At 32.3% G+C, this 26,028-nt stretch overlaps 1 protein-coding gene across 17 annotated transcripts in view; it reads right to left on the bottom strand.

Annotated features, from left to right (window-relative positions):
- The window catches only part of LOC107510012 (WAS/WASL-interacting protein family member 1-like), a 106,868-nt gene that overhangs the window by 21,980 nt on the left and 58,860 nt on the right, over positions 1-26,028 (bottom strand). For 7 of the 17 annotated variants that reach the window (XM_036228546.1, XM_036228545.1, XM_036228543.1 and 4 more), the window contains 3 exons: positions 20,009-20,090; positions 2,642-4,804; positions 892-955 (listed from right to left, as the gene is read on the bottom strand). In XM_036228546.1, the coding sequence (XP_036084439.1) occupies positions 892-955; positions 2,642-2,675 (98 nt within the window). In that variant the 5' untranslated portion in view covers positions 2,676-4,804; positions 20,009-20,090. The remainder of the gene's footprint in view (positions 1-891; positions 956-2,641; positions 4,805-20,008; positions 20,091-26,028) is intronic. The other 10 variants (XM_036228548.1, XM_036228538.1, XM_036228549.1 and 7 more) reach the window with 7 other exon arrangements.

The following is a 26,028-nucleotide window of genomic DNA, read 5'->3' as shown; positions in this document are numbered from 1 at the left end:
CCAAGAAAACTCATCACCTCATAACTATTTAGCTTAGAAAATACCTTAATATTTACCTAAATGATTAGATCTAACCATAAAAGTCTTTAAATGGATAAAAAACTAACGCCTTACATGGTGAATAGGAAATGAATATTAAGCATGGCACAATGAAAAAGCAACAACCTGCAGCAAAAATGAGGACTTTGTTCCAAAACCAAAATGGGCCTAAGACTCGTCTAACTACAGAGCTTTTAGGTAGGCAGCATTCTGCACCTTCAGATTTTACACCAACACCTCAAATATAGAAATTATTGTTTTAAAGTGCCTTTTTACTCTATCAGTTGAGTAAAATACAAAATACCAAGTGTTTCTATTTCATGTTACTCTCTATCATTTCATATTCTGGTAAGAATTTGAATTTCTTTGGGTTCTCAAGTCCCCAAGAAAGTCTGGCTGCATTATTTGAGGTTCCATGAGGGCTGGGACTGTGCTTTATACTGTTCTTTACAATCCCCTGTAGTGCTGGATATCTAATAGTCTCAACTGAACTGTACTGAAAAATTTCGAAAGCTATAGTCTCAGTGAACAGGCACTTAGAAAATAAGAATTACAGTAGATTCAAAGATGGATGAGGATATTTCAGATCAGAGTCTGAATGCTGATTAAAGACAACAGAAAAAAAAAATCATAGTAGTTTTCTACTAGACATTTACTTGGGTGATTAAAAAATGAGATGAAAATATAGATGTAGAAAAACTAGTTGAAAGTTACATCAAAAATTGGAATATACATAATTTGTTAATAAAAATGCAATGCTACAAGAGTGCTTAGTAATTAAAGGAACTTTAAGGGAATACAAGTTCAGAATGAATGTTACATGACTATAATCAATATTAAATCTTGACTTACCTCCATAATTTAGGAGTCATGAAAAGACAGAAGTCAGTAGGCCAGGCATGTGAGTCAGATGTAACTAGGATGGAAATATAGAAAATGAAATGTTCCCAGTTCTGAATAACCTGGCTTGAAGTAGTACATTCACTGAACTTGGATTAATCAAATGGTTCAAGGATTGTGGTAAAATGGTCTGAAAGATTCTAGTATATCCAGAAGACTTATTACTGGATTTTAAGAAGGCTATTTGGAAGTGCAGATTAACATTTTAGGTTTCCGTACATATCATTAAAATAGAACATATTAAAAAATAAAGATGCAGAATAATATGGTATTTCTGTCTAATGATGTGTGGCTATTTTTTTATGGCAAGTAATAACTAGGTAAACAATGCAAGATACTTTGACTTTCTAAATAGGAATCCTACAAAACAAGAGTTAGCTCCTAGAAAACCAAAATATTTGCTTTCAATTAATTAAATTTTTTTTGCTTCAGTTACTTTTTAAACTCCTGGTTACAATTTAAGCAGTACTGAATTCCTATTAGATTTTTTTTGGCTAATACTTTTCCTCAGAAGCAAACCCCATCTAGGGTGAGAAGAAGTTTCAGACCTTGTAGAACCTTCGTTTCCTCTTAACTGTGCGTCTCCATCAAAAATAAGTATTCAAATAAGGAATCTCAGTTATCTAAACCTATTTTTGGCTACCTTCTGGAATTTCTTGTTATATCTCCTTTGAAATGCCACAGTTGCACTCTTGGAAAACTTGTCTTCCTGGTTTTCACATTTCTGTTTATTATTACAGCTCTTCAGCCAGAATGCCAGGTCTTTGTGCTGTACTGTTTCTCAAAACGAGACCAGCACATTTCCCACAATTCAATTACTTGCCTTTCCATTTGAGATATTAAAGCCATGTCAATTTTACAAGGTTTTAACTGATTGAATTATTTGGACTTTAAATTCTCTATTTCATTTCCTTAATCTAATACTGGGAAAGTTTGTTTTATTAATAAGAGTAAATGTAAGTTTCAAGAATATCAACACATTTTAGTCAACGACCCTCACAACCATACAAATGTAAGGATTTTCTCACAGGCCAAGCTTGAGATAAAAGGGAGAGTTTTAATTCAATTTTGGAAATGTTTAAGATTATATACCTAATCAAATTTATTTACATAAACATGTGTTTATGTATTTCTTTTGAAAAGGGTCCTGCTGTCCTTATTGATGAGCTGCATTTAGATTGTATACCCTTATCAGCTTTATGTGGATAGTGACAAATATACCTGTTCAGCCATTTACACAGAATGCCAGTTCTGTATATTAAGTGAACTTTAATCAAAGTATTTCAAATGGAATGCTTACATATCTTAAATTCAATATTACAAATCATGATGTTCTATAATTTCTTCTTTTGAAATAAATTTATTCTTTCATCTCCATTCTCATTGCCACTATTCTGTTCAGGATTTCTTCACTCCTAGATTACTACAGTAGTCACATGCCCAGTTTGCTTGCCACTAGACTTTATTTCTAGATCCTATATATAGTTTTGCCACATTTAATTTCCAAAAATCCAATTACTTTCTCAACTTCCACTATTTTGTTTCAAGAGGCTATATTGGCTCCATATTTCTTGCTATATCAAGACTAAAGTCCTCTAATTGGTTTTCTAGGCAGCGGTCCAATAACTTAAAAAAAATTTTTTTTTATTGAGTCATCAGAGACAATTTTCTAATCCCCCTCTAATTTTCCAAAGTTACTTACAGTTTTGTGTTGAGGGGGTCATCTCATGTGGCATTTATTGCCCTTTACATAGGGCTGCTGTCAGGTACTCTGCGCCATACAATGTCTGCTTGCAGCTTCCAGTCTCAGTCCTTTCTCCATGTGTTCTAGGTACCCATGATATAGTCAGTTCTCACCTTTTTTTAGGGGTGGGGTGGGGGTACTGGTGGTGTCAAAATACACGCCTAGAAAACAGATCATAAAGCAAATCAATATAGAGAAGAAACTGCTTCACCTTAGGAACCACTATTTAATTGCTGGTTGAATTTCTGACTTTTGACTAAATGTTTAGTGTAACAAACATGTCAACTACTCTCAAAGCTAAAGCAAACCCAACGGCAGCAAGACTTAAAATATGTAGTTTATATATAGACTCCGGAAAACAGACATGTCCTACAGATTTTACATAAAAGCTCTTAGGGCACATAAAATAAATGCTTATCACATTGAGTTAAATGTCCTAGCAGAAAACAAATGTTGCATAATTGATCCACAATTTTGCCTTCTTCGATTTCTTAAAGCCTTTTGGTGTGACTGAGTCTCTTATAAAATTGTCCAAGAAAGTTTATAAGGAAACCTATTCCACTCAATAAGATAGCTCCAATAAACAGAGGGATTTAGAAGCATATCACTTTCTTCAGAATCAATTTAAAGAACTACAGCAGATACTCAATACATTTTTGTGATTATGGTAATGATGTTTCTTGAAAAGTATTTTTTAATGCAAGGACTTTTCATTCTACTACTATCTTCTATCCCCTCAAACACACAAAAGCCAACAAAAAACAAACTATACTTTGTTGGAAAGCTTTAGATGATCAGTTAGATCATCTAAATGGCCCTCAAAAAGGGATATTAAAATTTCATAGGCCTTCCAACTATTCATTCCCCCACCTATAGTTTCGACTTTTAAAAAAATTTTAAAGGACACTGCAAGGTAGCTAAACTTTGAGGGACGAATGTAAATACACAGCAGAAAATAAGAGGAACCCTGATAAGTAGTAAAAGGTGGAGAATTCTTAAATTACCAAGAAAGAGCCTAGATATTATATCTAGCTGGTATTTAGCCTATCCAGATTATATTACCATAAAGGCTTACTGCTGATTTTCAGCAATCAACTCTCATTTATCAAGTACCTGCTATATTAATATTAGGCTTGCAGAGTACACAATAAAAAATGATAGCCCCTGCCCATAGGCAGGATGTATTAATTATTGTTAGGTACAGAAGTACAAAGGAGAAATGGGATTTCTGGCTGAAGAGGAAAATGAACTAGGGCAATTTCATGCAGGGGTTAGATAGTTTAAGATTTAAACAGTTAAAAATGAACGAAGAGGTCATTCTAGGAGTAAATAATTTGAGCTAAGGTTTGGATGCAAATTAGAGGTCTGGAAAGGAGTATTTCTATGTGGCTTAATATGACTTTGGTTATTTACTGGCAATCATTCCCATAGAAGAAAGGTCAATCTTACTAGGGTAAAAAAAGATCCCAACAGTAGAAATATGACAGTAGAAATATGCTATGCAACCCTTTCCTCTCAAGAGTTTTCACTTGATTTGCTGAGTTAAAAGCTGTAAACCCCCTAATGTTTAGGGTAAATTTGTCTAATTTAGGCCTAGATTTCCTTCCAATATTTCTTACAAGTTGTGTTTCTTCTTCGGATCATCACACCTTGGCTCTCGAAGGGCTTGGCAATCCGAATACTCGTTTTCTTCTATTAGAAATTAGGACACCTTATGTAAAGGAAAACAATTTCAAACATGGTTACAATCATTTTCCTACCTATTCCTCAATACAAGGCTTTGCTTTCAATCTACTATATCTACTTTACTCCTTCCCACCTGATGATGCCTTAGTCCATGTATTCTGCACTTGAAAGTCTTCATTCCTTCACTTCACTGAATTCATTCCTTCTTTAAGCCCAGCTCATCTTCCATCTCCTCTAAGAAGTCTTCTCTGATGAGTCTAAGTCCACATTTCCTTTATGTTCCTACTGCACTTCAAGTCAGCAAGACAGACTTTACATTCCACTAGTCTCTAGTTGTTTCTTGTGTGTTGGTATGTTTCCAGCTAGGCCCGAAGTTCTTTGTTGACAGAGACCTCTTTTTTAGATTATAGTGAATTATGAGGCATAGAATAGGCCCTTAATAAAAAATTACAAATCCAAACTTACAAATGCAAACAGAAAAATTTTAAGACATTTCAAGGTAGTATTTTAATAACTTTAGATGAAATAATTATATTCTCTCATTTACAGAATTTGAAAGCTCAAATTATCACCTCAGATTTTCACTATTCAAAATTAGATTTGCGTGAGTAACTGTCCAACTATACCCCATGTATATAACATGATCATGATCAAAACCAGTAGCCATTCTTGATAATACAGTCTCTTCTGATCCAATTTCTGGCAATAGTAGAGACTACAAATACATGGCCTTGATCACAACCAACAGGTTTGTAATTCGAATCCTTTAGAGTGTACATCTTTCAAGTGTGTTGTCAAATCATAAATATAATTGTGTTGAGTTTCAAATAAAATGAAATTTTGCTTAAAGGAAAATGAAATTCTTAAAATTGAATCTGTAATTAACCTTAAGTCTCTTGAACTTCAGTTTAAAAAGAAATAAGTCAATTTTAAGAAAAACTAATCAAACACGCTTTGGGTTATATGGCTTAAAACACATTGAACACAATTCTTAAAACTTCTACAGCTATTATTATATAACTTTATCATATGATACTTCTACAACTTAATAAGATCCTTACTCATAACATTTAATATTCAGCATACTCTAAGAAAACATATTGAAATGCTTGAGAAGTCTAAACTTCAGCTAATTAAATCATTTAGTGCCCCATGTTGTCCCATTAGTTCAATTAAATGCTTTATCTGATAAACCTTTAAAAATTTTTTATTAGTCATTTACAGTGAGTGCCCCTCTTTATCTGTTTATGGGATTGTTTTTTTGTTGTGTCTCATAGAGTCAAGGTGTTAATCTACAAGATTTAAACGTTCCCTTTGCTTTTATGAGTCAGTGTACAAAATTATTTACAAATTGAATATAATGAAGGCCAACTCTGTTGTAGGCTTATTAAAATTTGGGGTAAGACAACCAAGTTCAACCTCTTACTTACAATTTAAAACTAAGGCTTGAAGAGAAAGCAGCTTGGTTAAGGTCACACAAATGACTAATAGCAGAGCCAACTTTTAAGTATTTGAATATTACCACACTTAACTTTTCTGGGATAGGAACAGTTTAAGCTTCTATTTAAACTGTCATTCTTCTAGCAGAGTAACCAAGCTACCTAAACATTTATTTAGCATAATATTCACAAATACTAATTTTATTTTACTGAATTATAACCTTTTGTTTTGCTTCATTTCATGGTCTTCTAACCAGTGGGAAAGCTTCTGGATTTAGCTTCTCTTACATGCTCAATGTTATCTTAATAAAATGTATATTGTTCACACTGAAGAGACTTGTATCTCAGGGAAGTGCATCTGAACAAAGTGACTTGTTAAATGAATGAACAGCTGTACACACATTACTGCATGAGAATGAAGAGTTGGAAGTTTCATTGTCTCAGGCTTAAAAATGAGGACAAAAAAAAAGAATTTATAGATTCTCAATGTATGTAATCGTCAAATGAATCTAATGAACATTTTTACTTCTAATTTATATTACTTACTTGTTTCTTTACATTCTCAATTCTTGTATGAATTCTTGAATGAATCTTAATTCTAAGCATTTCTTTAGATGTGCCTTTCTTTATTAAAGCAAATAACCACAGGAGCAAATAACCAAAAGCATAGTCTATATTTAATCTAAAAAATTCATTTTACTGTTTCTATGAGGACTTTCAACTTTAAGAAATTAAATATAAAATACTGAATGTTAAAAGTAAACACTTTGAAGACATAAAGAAGGTTTTAAAATGATACGACTGCTTCTGATAACAGAATTCTAAAAATTCCGACTTACCTTTTAAAACCACCACATTAAGTAAATTGGATATTCATTCATTCATTCAATACTAAATGTTTATTAGGTATCTGCTAAGGGTCACATATATTTTAGTTTGATTTTAATGTCTTTATATATCTGTAAGGAAATTGTTACTTAACATCAGATACTACAAACTCTAAAATTATACACTGTACCCATGTTAAAATTATAAAAATTTAAACAGCATGCTCTCATATAAAAAGATTATCATATTAAGATAGCAAACGAAACAAGATGAAGAGTAAACTTAGCCAAAAAGATTTCCAACATCTTTAGGTCTAATAATTATGAAGGTGTGGATGGAAGATGAGGTTATGATTTCATCATTCTCATGCTTCCTTTCACAGGTCTCTAGATAAATTCTATGGAGCACTTATCTAACTAAAGGTAACTGTTAGCACTGTGCCATGTGTTGGATTTTAGAATCCTAATGTCAAAATCCTATTCTAATGCAATCTTAGTTTTTTTTCCCTTGTCTAAAAATGTGGGTAATGAGTATTATTTGGCAGTGAATAGTTAACTTTATGAAAACTCCTAAAAACAAAAATAATTTTATAGCAGACATATCAGATAAACTATCAAGGAATACATATGTTGACTATAAAACACCCCAGTATTTTACTGACAAGCAAGTCATGCCTTATTTGGGAAGAATTGACTTTGAAGAGCAACAGAAACCAAAACACGAAACTGATCTAAGAGGCTACACACAGCAAGGATATTAAAGCTAGAGATTCAGTTCATTTGGGAATACCCTTCGGTCCCCCAAACAAATGTAGAGCCAAGAAGCAAGATGATTTCCTCATACTGGTAAAACCATCTGAATGCCATGGATTTAGGGAGGTAGGATCTAGAGGTCAGGTACTGTGGTTTCAGGCAGACAGGCAGAGTTCAGACTCAGCGGGATCAGCAAGAAAATACAAATGCAGTACCAGAGGTCACACCCTATGAGCTCAGTGGGAAAGATGCAAAACTATTTTTTGATGAAGTAGAAACAGAGAGGTAATAATAGCTGTTCTGGTTGGATTCTTACATACAAGCGAATATGAATTCATTCGTCTAAGTAAGGCTGGCTTGGATTTTAAAGCTGTCCTACGTAATCAACTGCAGGATCAATCAGATCAGGGGTCCCCTACCCCCAGGCCACAGAACGATCTGTGGCCTATTAGGAAACAGGCTGCACAGCGGGAAATGAGCAGCGGTTGAGCGAGTGAATTTTCATCTGTATTTGCAGCAGCTCCCTCAGCGCTAGCATCACTGCCTCAGCTCTATCTCAGATCATCAGGTATTAAGATTCTCATAGGAGCACCGGTCCGTGGTGCCAAAAAAGTTGAATAATAAATGAATGAAACCAAAAAAAGCCATTAATTTTAACCCTTTTAAAAGTACTTACTTTTAAAAACCCTGAACTGAATTATGAGATATTTGTAAAGTTAATTTTTGACTTCCATAGTGTTATTTTTGTAACTTCTCAGAATCCATTTGTCTATTAGAGATAATTTTTCTTAAGACTTCCATCAGACTTGTTGTAAAATTTGTTTTTGTTACCCGAGATAAAATAAAATCTGTGAAATTTATTCCTTAACCAGTACATTCTTTATCCTTAACTAGTACACCATTTCCATGAGAAGGAGCCCTTACAAAGACTCATTTCACATACAAAACCTTATATTATCTAGTAAATATTATTTCATTTCTCATTACTTCTGATCCTTCAGTGTAATTATGACAGAGATCATTTATGAACAGATTTGACTTATTTGAGCCTAGGAGAATTCTGAAAAGATCCAATTTCTGGCTATCTGACCAGTCAGTTGTTTTGAATAGCCAAATCAAAACTGGTATTAATGTATTCTATAAGGAAGAGAACTAACATTATTGAGTGCTATGTGATATCAACTACATTAGTCATGAAATGAGCTAAGATACAGTGTCTCAGCTCAAGCCTATTAGGCTAACAGGCTAATAGTAGAAAAATAAGGAAGAAAATAATCACAATAAGATATAACATAATTAGAGAGGATGCAGAGAAAAAGGAATCCTCACACGCAGCTGGTAGGACTGCAAACTGGTACAGCTACCGTGGAAAACAGAATGGAGGTTCCTTAAAAATACTAAGATTTGATCTACCATATGATCCAGCAATCCCTCTACTGGGTATTTACCCCAAAGACTTGAAAACCCATATCCGAAAAGATACCTGCACACCGATATTCATAGCAGCATTTTATTCACAGTGGCCAGAACATGGAAGCAACCAAAGTGTCCTACGATAGATGATTAGCTAAAGAAGCTGTGGTACATGTATACAATGGAATATTACTCAGCCATAAGAAGAGATAAATTCTTCCCTTTGCAACAACATGGATGGACCTTGAGATAATCCTGCAAAGTGAAATAAGCTAGCAGAAAAGTTAAAAATCACATATCACTTATACGTGGGATATAAACCTAAAAGCAATAAACAAACAGGAGAGACTCAGGGACATGGACAATGGACTAGTGGTTACCAGAAAGTAGGGGGGTAGGAGGGGGGAGACAGAAGGAGTAAAGGGAGTCAAATATGTGGTGACGGAAGGAAATCTAACTATGGGAGGTGAATACACAGTGTAAATATATATATGCCTTACTGTTAAAGTGTATAGCTGAAACTTACTGGATTTTGTTAACGAATGTCACCATAAAAAAATAAATTAAAAAAAAAAGGAAAGAAAGATTTAATATAAGCAATAAAACTATTGGTACAAAAAAGGGAGTTATTTTCTCTGTGTGAGGAGGTGGAAGGATGCTCCCCTTCTGAGGTAATACCTTAGAATATTTCTGAAGGTGGAGAATTTGCTATACTGCCTGGATTTGCTCTAAGAATGAAGTTATTAAGTTCAATTCTTTAAATTGATATGAAGTACTAAAACGATGGTATATATCATAGCTTGAGATAATCTCCAAAATAAATTTACAATTTAGATGTGGTTTGCAGCCTTAGTTACGAAAGGTCTATTTTCTCTTAGATGAGCTTTGTGAGAGTGTGCTTAAATGAGATGACAGTGATGTATGATGCTTTAATGCCTTAACAATAAAACTAAGTGTGACCTATATTATAGATTGTGTAGACTTACTCTACACTGTTAGACAGGGGCAGTTTTCTCAGGGGGCGACTATCACATTAAGAGCTGACCAAATTCATATATCTGCATGTATATCCACAGACCCCACATACATACAGAGGACATGCACATATAAACACCCATGTTGTGTTAACTGAAACACACTTCTAAGAGCATGCCTCTCTGCAGAAGGACAGTGATACCATCATGGAATATCTGAGAAGGTAATTTGTACCTGGTATAGTACTACCACCTAGTAACCTATCTTTGACATTCTTTGGGAGGTATCACTATCATTTTGAACATTTTATGGCTTAATATGTTAATTTTGTCTTCTTTATCTCATTAGCTTTAGGACAGAGGCTATAGACTAAGAGCATGAGCTCCACAAATCATATGAGCTCAAATCTTGACTGCCTCACTTAGGTATGTGACATCAGGTATGCTATTTTTCCCTGCGACTGTTTCTTTACCTCTGAGGATGATATACCTCCCTCATAAGGTGGTTACGAGTAATGGGTTATTAAATGTAAAATTTCTGGCAAAGGATTAAACAATCAATGTTATTTATTATTTGTCATTAACAGCAGCATCTAAAGTGGTTTCAATATACTTAAAAAGAAAATCAACAATCCTATGCAGTAGATATTAAAATGTTTTGATTAATGAGTGCTTTTCACTAAACCACTCAAAATAAACAATAGAAATTTACTGGCCTATTTCTCAGAGGGATAAACAACACATGTGTCGGGGCTGATATTCATTATTGCATTTATAATTCTTTTATATCAAGAATCTCACATAACGTGGAAGAGAGCCAGGTTAGTCTGAAAAGTACTTGAACTGTAAAAACTAAGAAGCCTGCATAAAAAGATGTCAAAAATTATTTTCTGTCAAGACATAACATTGTTTAATCAAGTCTCAACAATGACTTGGGCTCAAAATTGGTAAAGACATACGGAATGATTATTTCTTGCATATCTCATGCCCAGAATCAACTAGATCCACTGCCAATTTCGGAATAAGAATGATCTTGGGAACACTCCATTTAATAAACAGCTGAGCACCTACTTGTGTCTGATGAGAAAAGCTCCAACTGAAACTGAATTTTCCTATTTTAGCTACAGCAAGAGAATTCAAAGTGGTAATGCTATTCTCAAGCTATGATCTTGGAGTCTTATTAACATCCAAGCACTCTAGAATATAAACATCAAAGAACACCCCATTGACACTATAACCTTTGTCTTCTTAAAACTTATGATTAAAAATTTCTTTAGAATTGATTCCTTCCTGTTAGTTTATCCAAATCCTTCAACTTAATTCTCCTTTGAAGTTTTGAGAAAATCAAAACTCGATCCAGTTATATATTGGTTCGTCTAAGAGCCTTCAAAAAGTAACCCTCCTTGAAAACAAATGCCAACTTATAAAGCTTTTATTATTCAAAAATTATCTAACTCTAGTACTTAATGAAAATGTTAACATTTTCATTATTTCATAGTTGTCAGATGTGACATATGCTTCTGTAAACCTTGATCTTGAACTTCTTAGAGTATTTTCTTTAGATACTGTCAGTTCTGTTAAAAGTTATTTTCAGGAAAACTGTCCTAAAACAAAAGGTCCAGAGGTTTCCCTGTAATTTCCTTTAGTCAAATGTATTTTGCTAGCACAAATGCCCTTATATTTTAAAGGCAAGGATTTATTCAAACTAATGTATTTTCTTCATTTCAAATATCTAAATCTTACTTTCTTCCTTGTTACTTTTAAGGTCCTTGGCTAGTAGAAAGCTCTTGTTTTAAGAGTTCGTATTTAAATCCCTGAAACTCAATCTCCCTAGTTTTCCCATCCAGTGCAATAGAGAATAAACAAGTCTCACCACTATTGTCTTTATTCAATCAAGCTTTTCAATATCTTTCCAATCACTCTTTATGACACATGAACACCTCATATTTTTTCAGTTCTATGAAATGCTTTCGTTAGTCCACACCCATACTCTACACGTGGCCTGACATGAGCCATACACACACAGACTTCCAATGAACAATAGTCTGGCAGAACAAATGTTTATTAGCATAGAATAAGCAATGAACCTGAATAAATGAAGAATTTTCATGCTAGTTTTGAAATTTGTGCAACTTTTAAAATTCTAAATTATCTAATTTGGCCATCCATTTGGTATTGTTTAAAATAAGAGAAAAAAGAAATCCTTCACTATATTCTTTTTAGGAATTTATTTTAATATAGGAAGTATTGTAAAATCATCACAAATTTTTCCTAGAGTATAACTATGTAAAACTTTCTAGAAAAAAATTAACCATTTTTAAAGCTCCAAATTCCTTGAGTTTTAGACGTATACACATCTAAGAATTACTAATTCAAAAGTAGTACAATAACTATTATAGACTCGAGGCTTTACTTTTGGGTATTTCTCCTATTTTTTCAAAGGATGCAATACTCACTAAAATGCTGACAAAAGTGCCATAATAGCATCTTAACTTGAAATCTGTATTATAGGTCTATTTTGGTTACAAATACCTTGCCCCTCAGTGTCAGATTTTCAGAATCCCAAACAATAGTTTTATTCTATTAGCCAAGTTGCTTTTGGATCCTAAACTTGCCATTCTAAATTAAACTACTGTAAGAGTTTTAAATTATAAAATATTAGCATGTGAGAAAAATAGGTTAAGACATATCATTTTTGCTTACATTCTAAATGGGTCACTGTGACAGGTCACACACTATGAATTTATATATGTCATGTTTACATTTTGATAACCATACCATGTTTGAACTGAAATGTCCATAATTACTAGTAAATGTTTTTTGAATATCAAATGTGAATTTCTTAATTTTAGAATAGCTCAGCTTTTTGATAAATTTGATGTGCTACTGGGGTACAAAAGAACAAACTCTTAATATACTGATCTTAGATTTCTCTTTAAGCAAATCTTGAGCAGTACACACACTTCAGTAGTTATTTTTCTTACTCTCCTGTTTAAAATCCTTCAATGACTTTCCTTGCCTCAGAATGCTTCCCACACTATGGAAAGGTACATCCAAGTATGGCAGAGGAAGCCACAAGGTAAACAAGATGCATCTTCCTGTATGCTGAAATTTACTAAAGTATCTAGAAGAAAAAAATTAAGCAGTCTTACAGTAAAATGTTATGAAACAAATTATAAAATTAGTGGTATTTTTCAGGTATAGTTTAGATAAATGTAAAGAAAAAATTTGAGCCAGAGCATACTCCATCTCTTTTCTAGAGGGAGATGCTTTCTAATCCTTGGCATAGTTACAAATTGAATTAAGAAATAAATTTTCTAATCCAACTATGTAACTAGAAGGGAATAATAATGTAAAGCTAACAATAGTAGTTGCCATTTGGTGGTAAAACTCTGATTTTTCAAATGGAAATTTTTTGCCTTTTTCAAGATTTCTGTGTGTATATATTACTTTTATGCTAGAAAAAATAAAAACAAACTTTTTAAATAGAAAATCCTTTTTAGATCTGATTATAACTATACAACAATTCAGGTTTTTCTTTACATAGTTTATTATATAGCTTCAAAATTTAAAGATTTATCTATTTCTCCATTTCTTATACTTATCTTTTGAGGTTTTGGGGACTGGCAGACTGAGGAAATAACAGCAAAACCTCTCAACAAATTCAAAAGTTAATTCTTGAATTCCTTTTCAATACTCCTTTAAGAATACACTGCTTCCCTAAAGCTGATTTTAAAATGATCTGATTTTTGAAATGATGTAAATTTTGAAATTATCTGTTCAGTTCTTCCCATGAAGTTACTCCTTCATTACTACTTCTAAAGTTCCTGAACCCAGTATTATTTCCTTTTATAGATCTCCAAAAGGGGTGATTACACATAATTATATTTCTAGGATTTCACTCTCCTCAAAAAAAAACAAACTTTCCCCCATTCACATAAATCATACATGCTTATTTATTATTGTACTTCCCCCTCACCCTAATGAGATTTATCTCATACCATAACAACAGTTTAGCAAATGTATTCTTCTAATTAGTCTATTTGGTAACCTTTTTCACTTAATGATGTTCTAGCTCATTAAATATAATTACATTATTCTAAATAGCTGAATGGTATTCCATTCATCATGTTATTTAATCAGCCTTTCATTGTTTGACAATAAAAAACTCTTCAAATTTTTTACTGAGAACAATAAACACATGGATTACTTAAGAGTACATTTAATAATTGCTTTTACAATATTAAAAAACTGAAACAGATAATTCATTTTTTAATGTGCTAAAATCTTAGAAATATATTATGGCTGGTCTACACTCTACGTGATATACAGCTTTTTATATGACAGGAAAAAAATTAAACCGTTATCACTTGTTTAACATAAAATTAATACTTGAGCTTTAGGACCTGATATTTAGGCTGGTGTTTTTAAGTTCTGGATATCTTAGTCTACCTCTTTGTTTTGTTTCTTAAATTTTCAATTTTTATTCATATTGCTAATACATTTAAAAGGTTAGGATATATGAATAAATGAGGTGCAATTAATGATAAATGTGTTATGTTCCCCAGTGTATTAAATTAAAGAGGCACACATGAGAGGTTTAGCCTGAATATTTAAAAAAAAAAAAAAAAGTATAGAAATTAGCTGTAGGAGAATTGTGATGTAAAATGCCATAAAGGCATGGAGATTAAAAAAAAAAAAGGATGTATCAGGACTGGTCCACTTGAAGAAAAATGTAAAAAGTTAAGAAAAGACTGGGGCAAAATCATGAGGCACATAAGGAGTTTGAATTTTATCCAATAAAAAGCAGTTTTAGGAAGTTTAAATTAGTAGGATATACTGTAGCAGATTAAACAATTACAGTCAAAGAACTCAGGCAAAATGCTACAGAATAGGAATAAGTGAGAAATAATAAAGTACTTAACTATGGAAGCAATTCCAAGAATGGAGGCGTCAAAGATACTGTGGTTTGTTTGGGTAAATGATAAACATGAACAATTTTGGAGTGTCTCTTGGAGCCACTAGCTTTGACTAAACTGCTCGAGTAGAAAACAATTTCAGAGCCATTGAAGCAAAATTTGTGAAAACCCGATCATCACACATATACCTATTAACTGATCATTTAAACATTGTATATATTCTAAATGGTCTCAAATTGAGCTTCTAACCTTGAGTTTGATTCATGGAAATATTCTGTTCTATATACAAAGGTCAAGTAGGCTGAAGCACATGCAACTGTCAAAATTCTCTTGAAGTAATGAAAAACTAAATCTGTAGATTTAGCTAAAAGCTTAGATAGCCATAAGATGTGGCCCCTATAAACTCTTGGATTCTATGAGCAACGATTCTCCCTTCTGTATAACTGATCATAGCTACCTAGACCTCTTTGTTATTCCTTAACCATACCAAAAATGCTTCAGTCTCAAGGTCTTTGTAGTGCTGTATCATCTGTCTGAAAAGTTCCTCTCTAACACCTAATGGCTTGAACCATTATTGTTTTTTACGTCTTTATTCAAATGTCATCTCTGAGGATTTTCTGATCAAATTTAAAAACATACCTCTTCTGCCTTACAACACTTTTATACCATCTCTTCCACATCCCTTGCTTTATTTTCTTCTATAGAACTTTTCATCTTCTGACATGCCACATATAGTGCCTATCAGCTTTCTGTCTATCCTGTTACCTACACCTCACTCCTAAGATTGTAAGCTCCAGGAGGGTTGGAATTTATGTTTTGTTCAGTGCTGATCCTCAGTACCTACACAGTAGAATAAATTTGTACCTTTATTTCTGTATGTTTCAAAAAATATTTTAATGCTCCTTTTAAAATATTAACATTTTCACACTGCCAGAAAATACATTCATGAAAATAAAAAACAAATAAATACAAAAATCTGCAGATCATGTTAGAATTTACAAATTCTCTTCAAAAATTATGTACTTAAACCTTCTTAATGTTTACTACTATACAACATATACTCTATTTCATTGCTTCAGGCTAAAATGGTATTTTTAACTGGTCAAATGGAAACTTAATTAAAAAGTTACCCTATAGTCTACAGCCATGCCACCCAGAATGCACCCGATCTCAGAAGCTAAGCAAGGTTGAACCTGGTTAGTACTTAGATGGGAGACCACCTAGAAATACCAGGTGCTGTAGGTGTTAAAAAAAAAAAAGGTTACCCTATAGTTTACTATCATATGCATTAAATCCAGAGGAAAAAAGTTTTAGTGGGACTATAAAAACTTATATCCTTGAAAAACGTTACTTCTATAAATATAAGCATTTCCAAAAATTATAAAATAATGAGACACAGAAGCAAGTAAATATTTCTAAAAATATTCTTTAACAGAAAAAGCCATACTAAGTGGTTAAATTATAAAACAAAGATATAGATAATACCTTAATACCAAATTAACTAAAGGAATATTTAGTATAAAAGTGTCTTAAAATTTTTTTTCTCAGCAGTTTCTCAAACAAAATCTAACCCTACAGTATAAGATAAATATAATAACAAGATTCTCCAAGGAATTTACATTTTTTCACAACACGAAAAAGTCTAATCACAAGAAAATAAATATCAGATTCTTCGGAGTCCCAAAGAATTAAGGAGGACCTGTGCTCATTAATAAGTTAATCTGTGTGTATTACTCATGAAGATTTTGCATAAATTCTATGGATTAATAATCGACAAACCCAAATAGAAATTATAAATGTTGAATTTCGGTATAATAAAGAAAAAAAACCCCGACAACTCATTTGTCATCTAGTACAATAATTTTAACATAAAAGTTTTGAACCTATTTATTTTGCCAATATTTCTTTCATTGCATGTAATCAAAAAAAAAAAAAAAAGACATCAGAAATTTATGGGATATATTTTATAAATAAAGAACATTAACTCTTAAATTTCTAATGGAGGAATTAATTCTGTATTAAAAAGGCTCACGTAATATTAGTAATGAAACAGAAACTAAAATTTCTCTTGATAAGAGGTAAGAAAATAAGTTTTTTTTAGCTGAAAATGTACTGATGGTCTTTTTCCTCTTCCCTCTTCTAAATATGCAAATAATGTGTCTAAATACTTACTGGAGCCAAATCTACCTCAAAAGTCTAGGATCTTAATTTTTGTTAATAGTGAGATACAACACTTAAATTTTTTCCCCCATGAATAAGGGATAGAAATATCCACCTGTAAATGGAAAAAAAAAATTGATTTAGAATGTCAACTTCTAAATAAATAAACAAATACGTTAAGAGATCTTGGTTTCTGAAAGTATAATCTTAATCCAATTATGGCTAATCTGAGCATGTATTAATGATAGTGGCCTAAAACACCTATAATTCTATAACAACCAAAAGAATATATTAATTGAAGAATATGTTTACTATTAAGTATAAAATATAGTCTATGGCCAAATTTTCAAATCTACTATATGAATATGTGTAATCTTAAGAGGTTTGCATTTGAATAAAGGATGCAAATTGAACTGGTGAGCTAATAAAATATTCCTCTGTCTCTTGGATACTTGCTTGCAGTCCTGAGTTAGCTCCAAACTCAATCCATACTCCCAGTAGCAGATTTAAGATGCTCAATATTGGAATTATTTGGCATCAACTTAAAAGGAAACCTGAATGAAACGGTAGGATATTTTTCCCAAAGACAGAAAACGTGATAACAATATATACCCATATATAACTACTTCCTTGCAAAATAAACGGCTAAATTAAGGTTGTTTTATTTTACTATTTGTTGTTTATAGTTTCCGAAATTACACAAAGATAAAAATATATTAACTCTTACAAATAAAACTTCCAGTCTCTCTGAGTGACATAATTGTGTTTCTTTAGGTACTGACAGGCTATTTCCTGTTCTCTAATAAGAGACTAGAAAGAAGCTGCATACTATTATGATAAACATCAATACAACATATTTTCTTACTCTCCCAATATTTCAATTTTTCTTTAATCCATTCTCAGGTTTAAAACAAAAAAAGTTTTTATTTAGCTATAATGGTTCTTCTTTGTACCTGGAGAACCAAAGTATAAAGATTCACCTAGTAAATGTAAAATTCGAGTTTTCTCTCTGTCATTTAGAAGGCAGATTAGACCAAACATAATTTTATAAAATCTGACTTCAAATAAATTTAGGAAAACAAGAACAAAACAAAAAGTTGAACTCCTGGGTTGTTCGGGAAAAAATTGGACAAATTATGTAATTCATTCAAATAACTATTTCTAAGCATTTACATGCTAGTTCTCAGAATATTTTTAGTGGAACCAAAAATTATCATGTATTTATTACAGTCTTTCATAAAACAGGTGATATGAAATAAAGGAAACAGGTTAAGAGCTTAATGAACGATTTTTAAAAGCACCAGGCAATGTTATTTCCATGTAAGAGTTGGCATTTGATTTTAGCTATATGGTGGGTGTACTGCTTCTTTATTTTGGGGGTGGAAAAAAGTGCTAGTAAAAAAGTGAGATTGTTTTTAAAAGAGAGCTTTGTCTTATATTTTCTTTACCTTCAGTTTGGAATTCAAACGGATGATCTTTGAATACAATTCCTTAAAAGAGTATACATTGAGTATACTCTTAGGGTTTCTAAAATAGACAATTATAATGGGAAATAATTTGTTAAGAAACTGCTTTTCTTTTGTAGATTTTCTGCTTGGTTACAACAGAAAAGAGTAAGATATTACTTGCAAGAAATAAGACCAGAAGCATGAAACACTACAAAATCGTCCTATCCTGAACATCAATTTTTAGTTTGATTTAATAAATTTAAATCAAACACCAAATAAATTTTTTTAATAAAACACCAAATAAAAAATAGAATGTAAATATTTTTATTCACATTTTAAATTAAAAATTTTGACTGCTGCATCTATAAAGTCAATAATTACAATAACTTTTAGCCTTACTCTGAAAATAGTAGAATATAAAAAAACAAACAAGGCCGTCATATTTTCAACTTGTCAAACAAAAATCTTCAGCTAAGAATTTAAATCATTTTAATAAAAACAAGAAAAAAAATATGTGAGTATAGTTAGAAGGCATAGGATTAAGGTCCTAATCTGTTGTGTACAGCAAATTACTTAATTTGCGTTTGTTTCCTGAGCTACCCTAGGAATAGGTTAGTCATCTGTTAAGATCCTACCTTTAAAATTATGATTGTGTACTCTGAGACCCAGGATTTCAGAAATTTAATTCACAATTTTTGATACTTTGCCCCTTCCCTTATAAGGAAATATTTATACACATTACTAGTCTTCTAAATTCTATTCAAAATGTACATTTTATTACATACATTTATCTGTGAGATAAGCAAATTAATTTTATTTTACTAGTAAAATGGAAAACAAGTTATTTCTGTTTAACCATAAATATCTAAATATTTACCTTGAGTATAAGTGTACGTTAAAATAAATTTATTTGATGTTGTATAAACTCTTTCAATAAACTCTTGATGGCATTCAATACAATTAAATAGCAATTATATTATTCAATATACACAATACATCTGAAAAGTTAGGCCTTTTTTACTGAATCATACCAAACATAAGATATCAATAATACTGAAAATACATTACCAATAAGACTGAAAGTACATTAATAATATTAATATGACTGTAGAATATGGTCAACCTTACTTCAGCAGCACAGTTAATACTGGAGATAATTTAAAAATCTTAACGCCAATATTTACGTGCTGCTAAGGCACTGCTGACATCACTATCATAACAGCTACGAATGAAAAGAAATAAATTTCCTTCAGAAGATCAGATCCTTGTATTTTTGAGGCAGCACAATATGGCCTGCACCTTTTCAAAACCCACAAACCATTATGTGCTGCTACTTTACTCCAAGGTTTTATTTTTTTAAACACACATTAGTACCTAAAAATAAAAAAAAATTTTTCTTTTAAAAGAATAAATCCATTATAAAACTCGTATGTTTAAAGATTCTAACATTGACATGTATGCAGTTAATTATTTCTTAGAAGCTTTTAGGTGGGATAATACAATTCATTTCTATATCAAAAATTTAAAGCAAGCCTACTACATGCCAAGCACAATGTCACAGGTTAGGAACACAAAGATATATAATATGAGGGAAAGAAAAGCATTTTTCCTGTTTTAACTTAATAATAGTTACATTTTTGAATGTAATATATGAAATTATTTTTCCTTTTTTTATAAAAAGTAAATTAATAAAATTTGATCTTTACCTTGGCAAAAGCATAAATTACAAACAGCACTTCATTCCTTGAAACACATCTTTCAAAAGACATCTTCGTTAAGTAGGGAGGACTTCATGTCAAGGGAAAAATAAGAAATGACATACAAGAGCTCAGTTTCAATAAACTCAAGATAGCAAACTGAAAATATACTTTTAAAGAAAAAGACTAGAAGTCACATGAAATATTTTAATACTAAGTAAAGTAAAAATACACAAAAGACTCCACAAGCAAACCAATTTTTTCTTAATTTATGTTTAAAAAACCTAAATGTTATTTTAACCTCAACATTTATCTCCCTATTACAGTTATTCTGTCAAAGATGGATATCGCTTTACTTAGGTAATTCTGGAATATGAAGCCTTGGAACGATGAGTTAACTTTATATCCAGAGGTAAGAAAAAAAAAACAGCAATTCTGTGGTTCTTGATTTTCTTATTCCCTACCTGTCTCTACTCTTTACCAGGAAAGGAAGTACACTCCTAAATAGTTTCCACTCAAATTTAGGAACGAAATTACTTCCCTATAAGACACCAGAAAACTGCTACCACTCTATCTCAAGCCCTGACAACCTCTTCTGTCACAGTTTTCTCACCATTAAAATGGCTATGCTAAAGGTACCACACTTCTATTACAGAATAAGGTGATTGCACTGAAATTTGTCCATCCCTTCTAATATCTAGTTGTTTATACAAAGTGCAACTGTCATATATTCCACATTAATTTTTTGTGAATTTTCTCCATTATTGAAAAATATATGTAACTAATCTCATCCGAGCAACCTGTTTCACATATTACTCTTTTAAGTTTCTGAATAATTTTCAATATGTAACCATAGTAAATGTTTGCAATGACGTAAGAAACACATAATACTTACTTGTACTTATCAATTATATCAAGAAACTGTCCTTTAGGCTACCCTCCCTTCTCAAATCCACTTTCCAGACAAAAACCACACCCGCTTTACAGACAAAAGTGTAAACATGACATTTTCAAATATACACAATTTATACACATATTTTTTATTTAACAAGTATTTTACTGAATACCTACTATGTGCCAGCCACTGTCCCAGTTGTTACACTAATGTACCAGACAGAATCCCTTCCCAGAAAGAATTTAAAATAATTTAGGTAAGATACAAAACCATGAAACAAATAATTTTTCAGGAATACACACTGTTCTTTGCCCCCACACAGGGGACGTGTACATTAAATGACTATTTCAAAATCGAATGAATGATTATTCCAAAAATCAAGAAGAAATCAGTGGGTCATACCAATTCCATCCTTCCTTTTTGCTAAGTCTATATAAACTGAGCCAATGTACCATTCTTGAAATAATGTGAATACTGTAAAATGCAAATAGTTTTAAAAAACTTAAGAAAAATTCATAGTAAGAATATCTTCATTATTATTTTATTTCTTAAAATTGTGGTTAAACACACCTAATATGAATGTTACCATTTTAAAGTGTAGTCTATGGCATTAAGTCCATTCACATTGCAGAACTACCACCACCCTCCATCTCCAGACCTTTTTATCTATATCAATTTAAATTGTACCAGTTAAATATTAATGCCCATTCCCTCATCCCCACTGCCCCTGGACACCACCATTATACTTCCTATCTCTATGAATATGCTTATTCTAGGTATCTAATATAAATGGAATCATATACCCAAAAGTAGTATTACTGAATTACATGGTAATTCTATTTTTAATTTTTTGAGGAACTGCCAAAATGTTCTCTGTAGTAGCTGTACCTTTTTACATTTCCATCAGCAATGCATAAGGGTTTTAATTTCTCCACATCTTTGCCAACATTTTCTTATTTGATACTAGCCATCCTAATGAGTGTGAAGTGGTACTTCATTGTGGTTTTAATTTTCATATCCTGAATTAGTGATGTTGAGCATCTTTTCTTGTGTTTATTGGCAATTTCTGTACCTTCTTTGGAGAAATGTACATATTCAAGTCCTTTGTTCATTGTTTAACTGGGCTTTTGTGGAGTTATAAGAATTCTTCGCATATTCTGGATATTAATCCTTTATCATGTAATTTTCAAATACTTTCTCCCATAGGCTGCCTTTTCACTGTTGATAGTGTCCTTTGAAGCACAAAAGTTTTACATTTTGATGAAGTCCAATTTACCTTTTTGTTTGTTGTTGCCTGTGCTTTTGGTGTTATATCCAAGAAATCATTGCCAAGTCCAATGTCATAAAGCTTTCTTTGATTACTATAGCTTTGTATTTAAAGTTTTGAAACCAGGAAGTGTCATATCTCCAACTTTGTTCTTCTTCAATCTTGTTTTGGCTATTTCATGTCCCCTGAAATTCCACATGAATTTTAGGATGAGTTTTTCTATTTCCACAAAAACGTCAGTGGGATTTTGATGGAGATTATATTGAATCTGTAGATCACTTTGGGCAGTATTTTCATCTTAACAATATTAAGACACCCAATACATAAATGTGGGGTATCTTTCCATATGTCTTTCCACTTATTTGTGTTTTAATTTCTTTTAGCAATGTCTTATAGTTTGCAGTATAGAAGTCTTTCACCATCTTGGTTAATTTTATTCATAAGCATTTTATTCCTTTTGATGTTACTGTAAACAGAACTGCTTTCTGAATTTCCTTTTTGGATTGTTCATTGTTAGTGCATAGAAATGCAACTGATTTTTGAGTGTTGATATTATATCCTGCAACTCTGCTGAATTTGCTTATTAGCTATAAATTGTTCTTTTTGTATGTATGGAATCAAGGGTTTTACGCATATAAGATCATATGAGGTCAACAGCAACGGTAATCTCCCAGTCTGGTGAAGTTTGATTTTTCCTTTCCACTTATAATGATCTTCTACTTTGGGGCTCCAAAAGTAGGTTTCAAATTATACCTTCAAGAAGTTATTTTTAAACTCAGTATTTCTTTGAATCTACAGACTATTTCCACTATCACATGATAGGGATAGTCAGATGCTAATACATGGCCTGAAAATATTTCTGCAACTCTGCTTGATTAAATATATTCTTTATGTGTTATGTTACTTTAGATTTTTCAAATATCTTAATTTTACTTTTAATCTGGCATCAACACAATTTATTATAGCAATAACTTTCTTCAAGTATGCTTCAAATTCTGCACATAAACCACTAAGAAGCTGCTGTATATAGCCCCTGGGTCGTAGACTGACCATTCCTGCTCAGGACAGTGGAAGAGTATTTAAGTCATACAATGTTATGTACTTGGAGAAAATTTTAGTCATTTTTTAAGCAAAGGCCTAAATTATGGGGTCTAATTAAATAGCATGACAATTCACTGAAAATAGTAATTTTTTCATAACCTTATTAAGAAATTGAAAATTTTATGAAATGTCCAAATATATAAAATTCACAGGCAACAGATTAAAACTTGCTTTTCTTTAACTTCTGTCTTTCTGACACAAACGCTTTAAAAAAAATATTATACTAACTAGAGAGGATACATTTAAATTCAGTTTTGAGATAAGGCGTGCAATGAAATAAGATTCAGATATAATTCAAAAAAACCTACTCTTTGAGTTTAAATAGATCTAAAGTTATACTGTTTCTATACTCCTTTGATTTTTTTCTGATAGAGAAATGAACGATTACTTAGAAACTGTGTGTAAAGTGAATTTAAATTTAGACAGTTTATCCCAGAAAAGTCAAGCTATATACAAGTGCACCCAAATATGTTATCATTTTATTATTAGATTCTTTAACAACAGCTTCCTTATATACAAAGTTAAACACTAGAAGCTAAACATTTATATTTTGGATTTTAAAAATAATTTTTTAAATTTTTGATTAGTTGGTATATGGTTTTATATTAGTTTCAAGTGTACAACACAGTGATTAGACATTTACATAACTTACAAAGTGATCATCCTGATATAGTACCCATCTAACATCATAGTTATTACCTTACTGACTACATTCCTTACACTGTACTTTACATCTCCATAACTATTTTATAACTACCATTTTGTACTTCTTAATTCCTTCCCCCTTTTTACCCATTCTCTTAACACCCCTTCCAATATGGCAACCATCAAAATGTTCTCTCTATATCTACGAGTTTATTTTGTTCTTTAGAGTCCACATGTCACTTGTCTGTTTTTGTTTGACTTACTCCACTCAGACACAATAACCTCTAGGCCAATCCTTGTTGCAGAGGGCAAAATGTCACTTTTTAAATGTCGGCTGAGTAATATTCCATTGTATATATGTACCTTTATCCATTCATCCATTGGTGGGCACCCAGGAGCTTCCATGTCTTGACTACTGTAAATGCTGAGAACATAGAGATTCTCATGTCCCTTTGAAGTAATGTTTGGGTTTTTTCAGGTAAATACCCATTAGTTGGATAACTGGGTCCTTCTCTGTCTCATTATAACCTTTTGCTTTAAAGTCTATTGTGTCTGGAATAAGTATTACTACCCCAGTTTTTCTGTTTGTTTCTATTTTCAAATAGCATCTTTTTTCATCCCTTTACTTTCAGTCTGTGTGTCCTTGGATCTGAAGGGAGTTTCCTATAGACGGCATAGGTAAGGGTCTTGCTTTCTTATCCATTCAACCATCCTATCTTTTGACTGCAGCATTTATCCATTTACATTTAAGATAATTATTGATAGATATATAGTTATTGCCATTTTATCATTCACATTTTTTTATGTTTTTTTATTCTTCTTAAAGAAGTCCCTCAAACATTTCCTGTAGTACTGGCTTTGTAGTGAACTCCTTTAGCCTTTTCTTGTCAGGGAAGCTTATGTGTCCTTCAATTCTAAATGACTGCTTTGCTGGGTAGAATAATCTTAGTGGTCCTTGCTTTTTATCACTTTGAATATTTCCTACCAATCCCTTCCAGCCTGCATATTTTGTTGAAACATCATCTGACAATCTTATGGAAGTGCCTTTGTAGATAACTGCTTTTCTCTTAATGCTTTTAAAAATCTTTGTCCTTAATGTTTGTCATTTTAATGGTGTGTGTCTTAGCGTGGACCTCTTTGGGTTCATCTTGTTTGGGACCCTCTGAGCTTCCTGGAGCTGTATGTCTATTTCCTTTGCCAGCTTAGGAAAGTTTGTATCATTATTTCTTCATATAGGTTTTCAATTCCTTAGTCTCTCTTTTCCTTCTGATACCCTATGATGCAAATGTTGGTACACCTCATGTCCCAAAGGATCCTGAAACTATCGTCAGTTTTTTTAATTCTTTTCTCTTTTTGCTGATCTGATTGGGTGTTTCTGCTACCTTATCTTCTAAATCTCTGATTCGATTATCTGCTTCATCTCATCTGCTCATAATGTATTCATCATTTTAGTTATTGTATTCTTCATTTCTGACTGGTTCTTTATGTTTTCTATCTCCATTTTACATGTTTTCTTTCTCTTTGTTAAAGTTCTCACCGAGTTTATCTACTCTTCCCATAAGAGTATCCTTATAAGCAGTGTTTTGAACTCTGCATCTGGAAGATTGCTTGTCTCTATTTTGTTTAGTTCTTTTTCTGGAGCTTTGTTCTGTTCTTCAATTTGAGGCATGTTTCTTTGCCTCCTCATTTAGGCTGCCTCCCTGTGTTTGTTTCTATGTATTAGGTAAAGCTGCTAGGTCTCACAGTCTTAGCATAGTGGTCTTATGTAGTAGGTGTCCTGTGGGGCCCAGTGGTGCAGTCTCCCTGGTGACCTGAGTGCTTCAAGTCTGTCCCTTTCATGGGTTGTGTGTGCTCTCCCGTTCCATTATAGTTGAGCCTTGGTTGCTGTCTGGACGTCAATGGGAGGGATTCACCCTCAGGGCGATTAGTTCTGAGGAATGGCTAGCAACTACAGCAGAAGAGCTGTGGTACAGGGGCTGACCCTACGGAACAGGATTTGCTTAGCAGGGCTCTGGTGCCTGCTCAGTCTGCCCTTTGGGTATGTCGTCCTTGAATGTGGCCCTAGGTGTGCAGGCTGAGGCCTACTGGAAGGGACCCTGCTGTAGGCCAAGTTTAGCTGCA

This window comes from Rousettus aegyptiacus, unplaced genomic scaffold (genome assembly GCF_014176215.1).
Source record: "Rousettus aegyptiacus isolate mRouAeg1 unplaced genomic scaffold, mRouAeg1.p scaffold_m13_p_11, whole genome shotgun sequence".
NCBI lineage: Eukaryota > Metazoa > Chordata > Mammalia > Chiroptera > Pteropodidae > Rousettus > Rousettus aegyptiacus.
The sequence above is the reverse complement of the archived record's forward strand: the minus strand, read 5'-3'. Positions and strand labels throughout refer to the sequence as shown.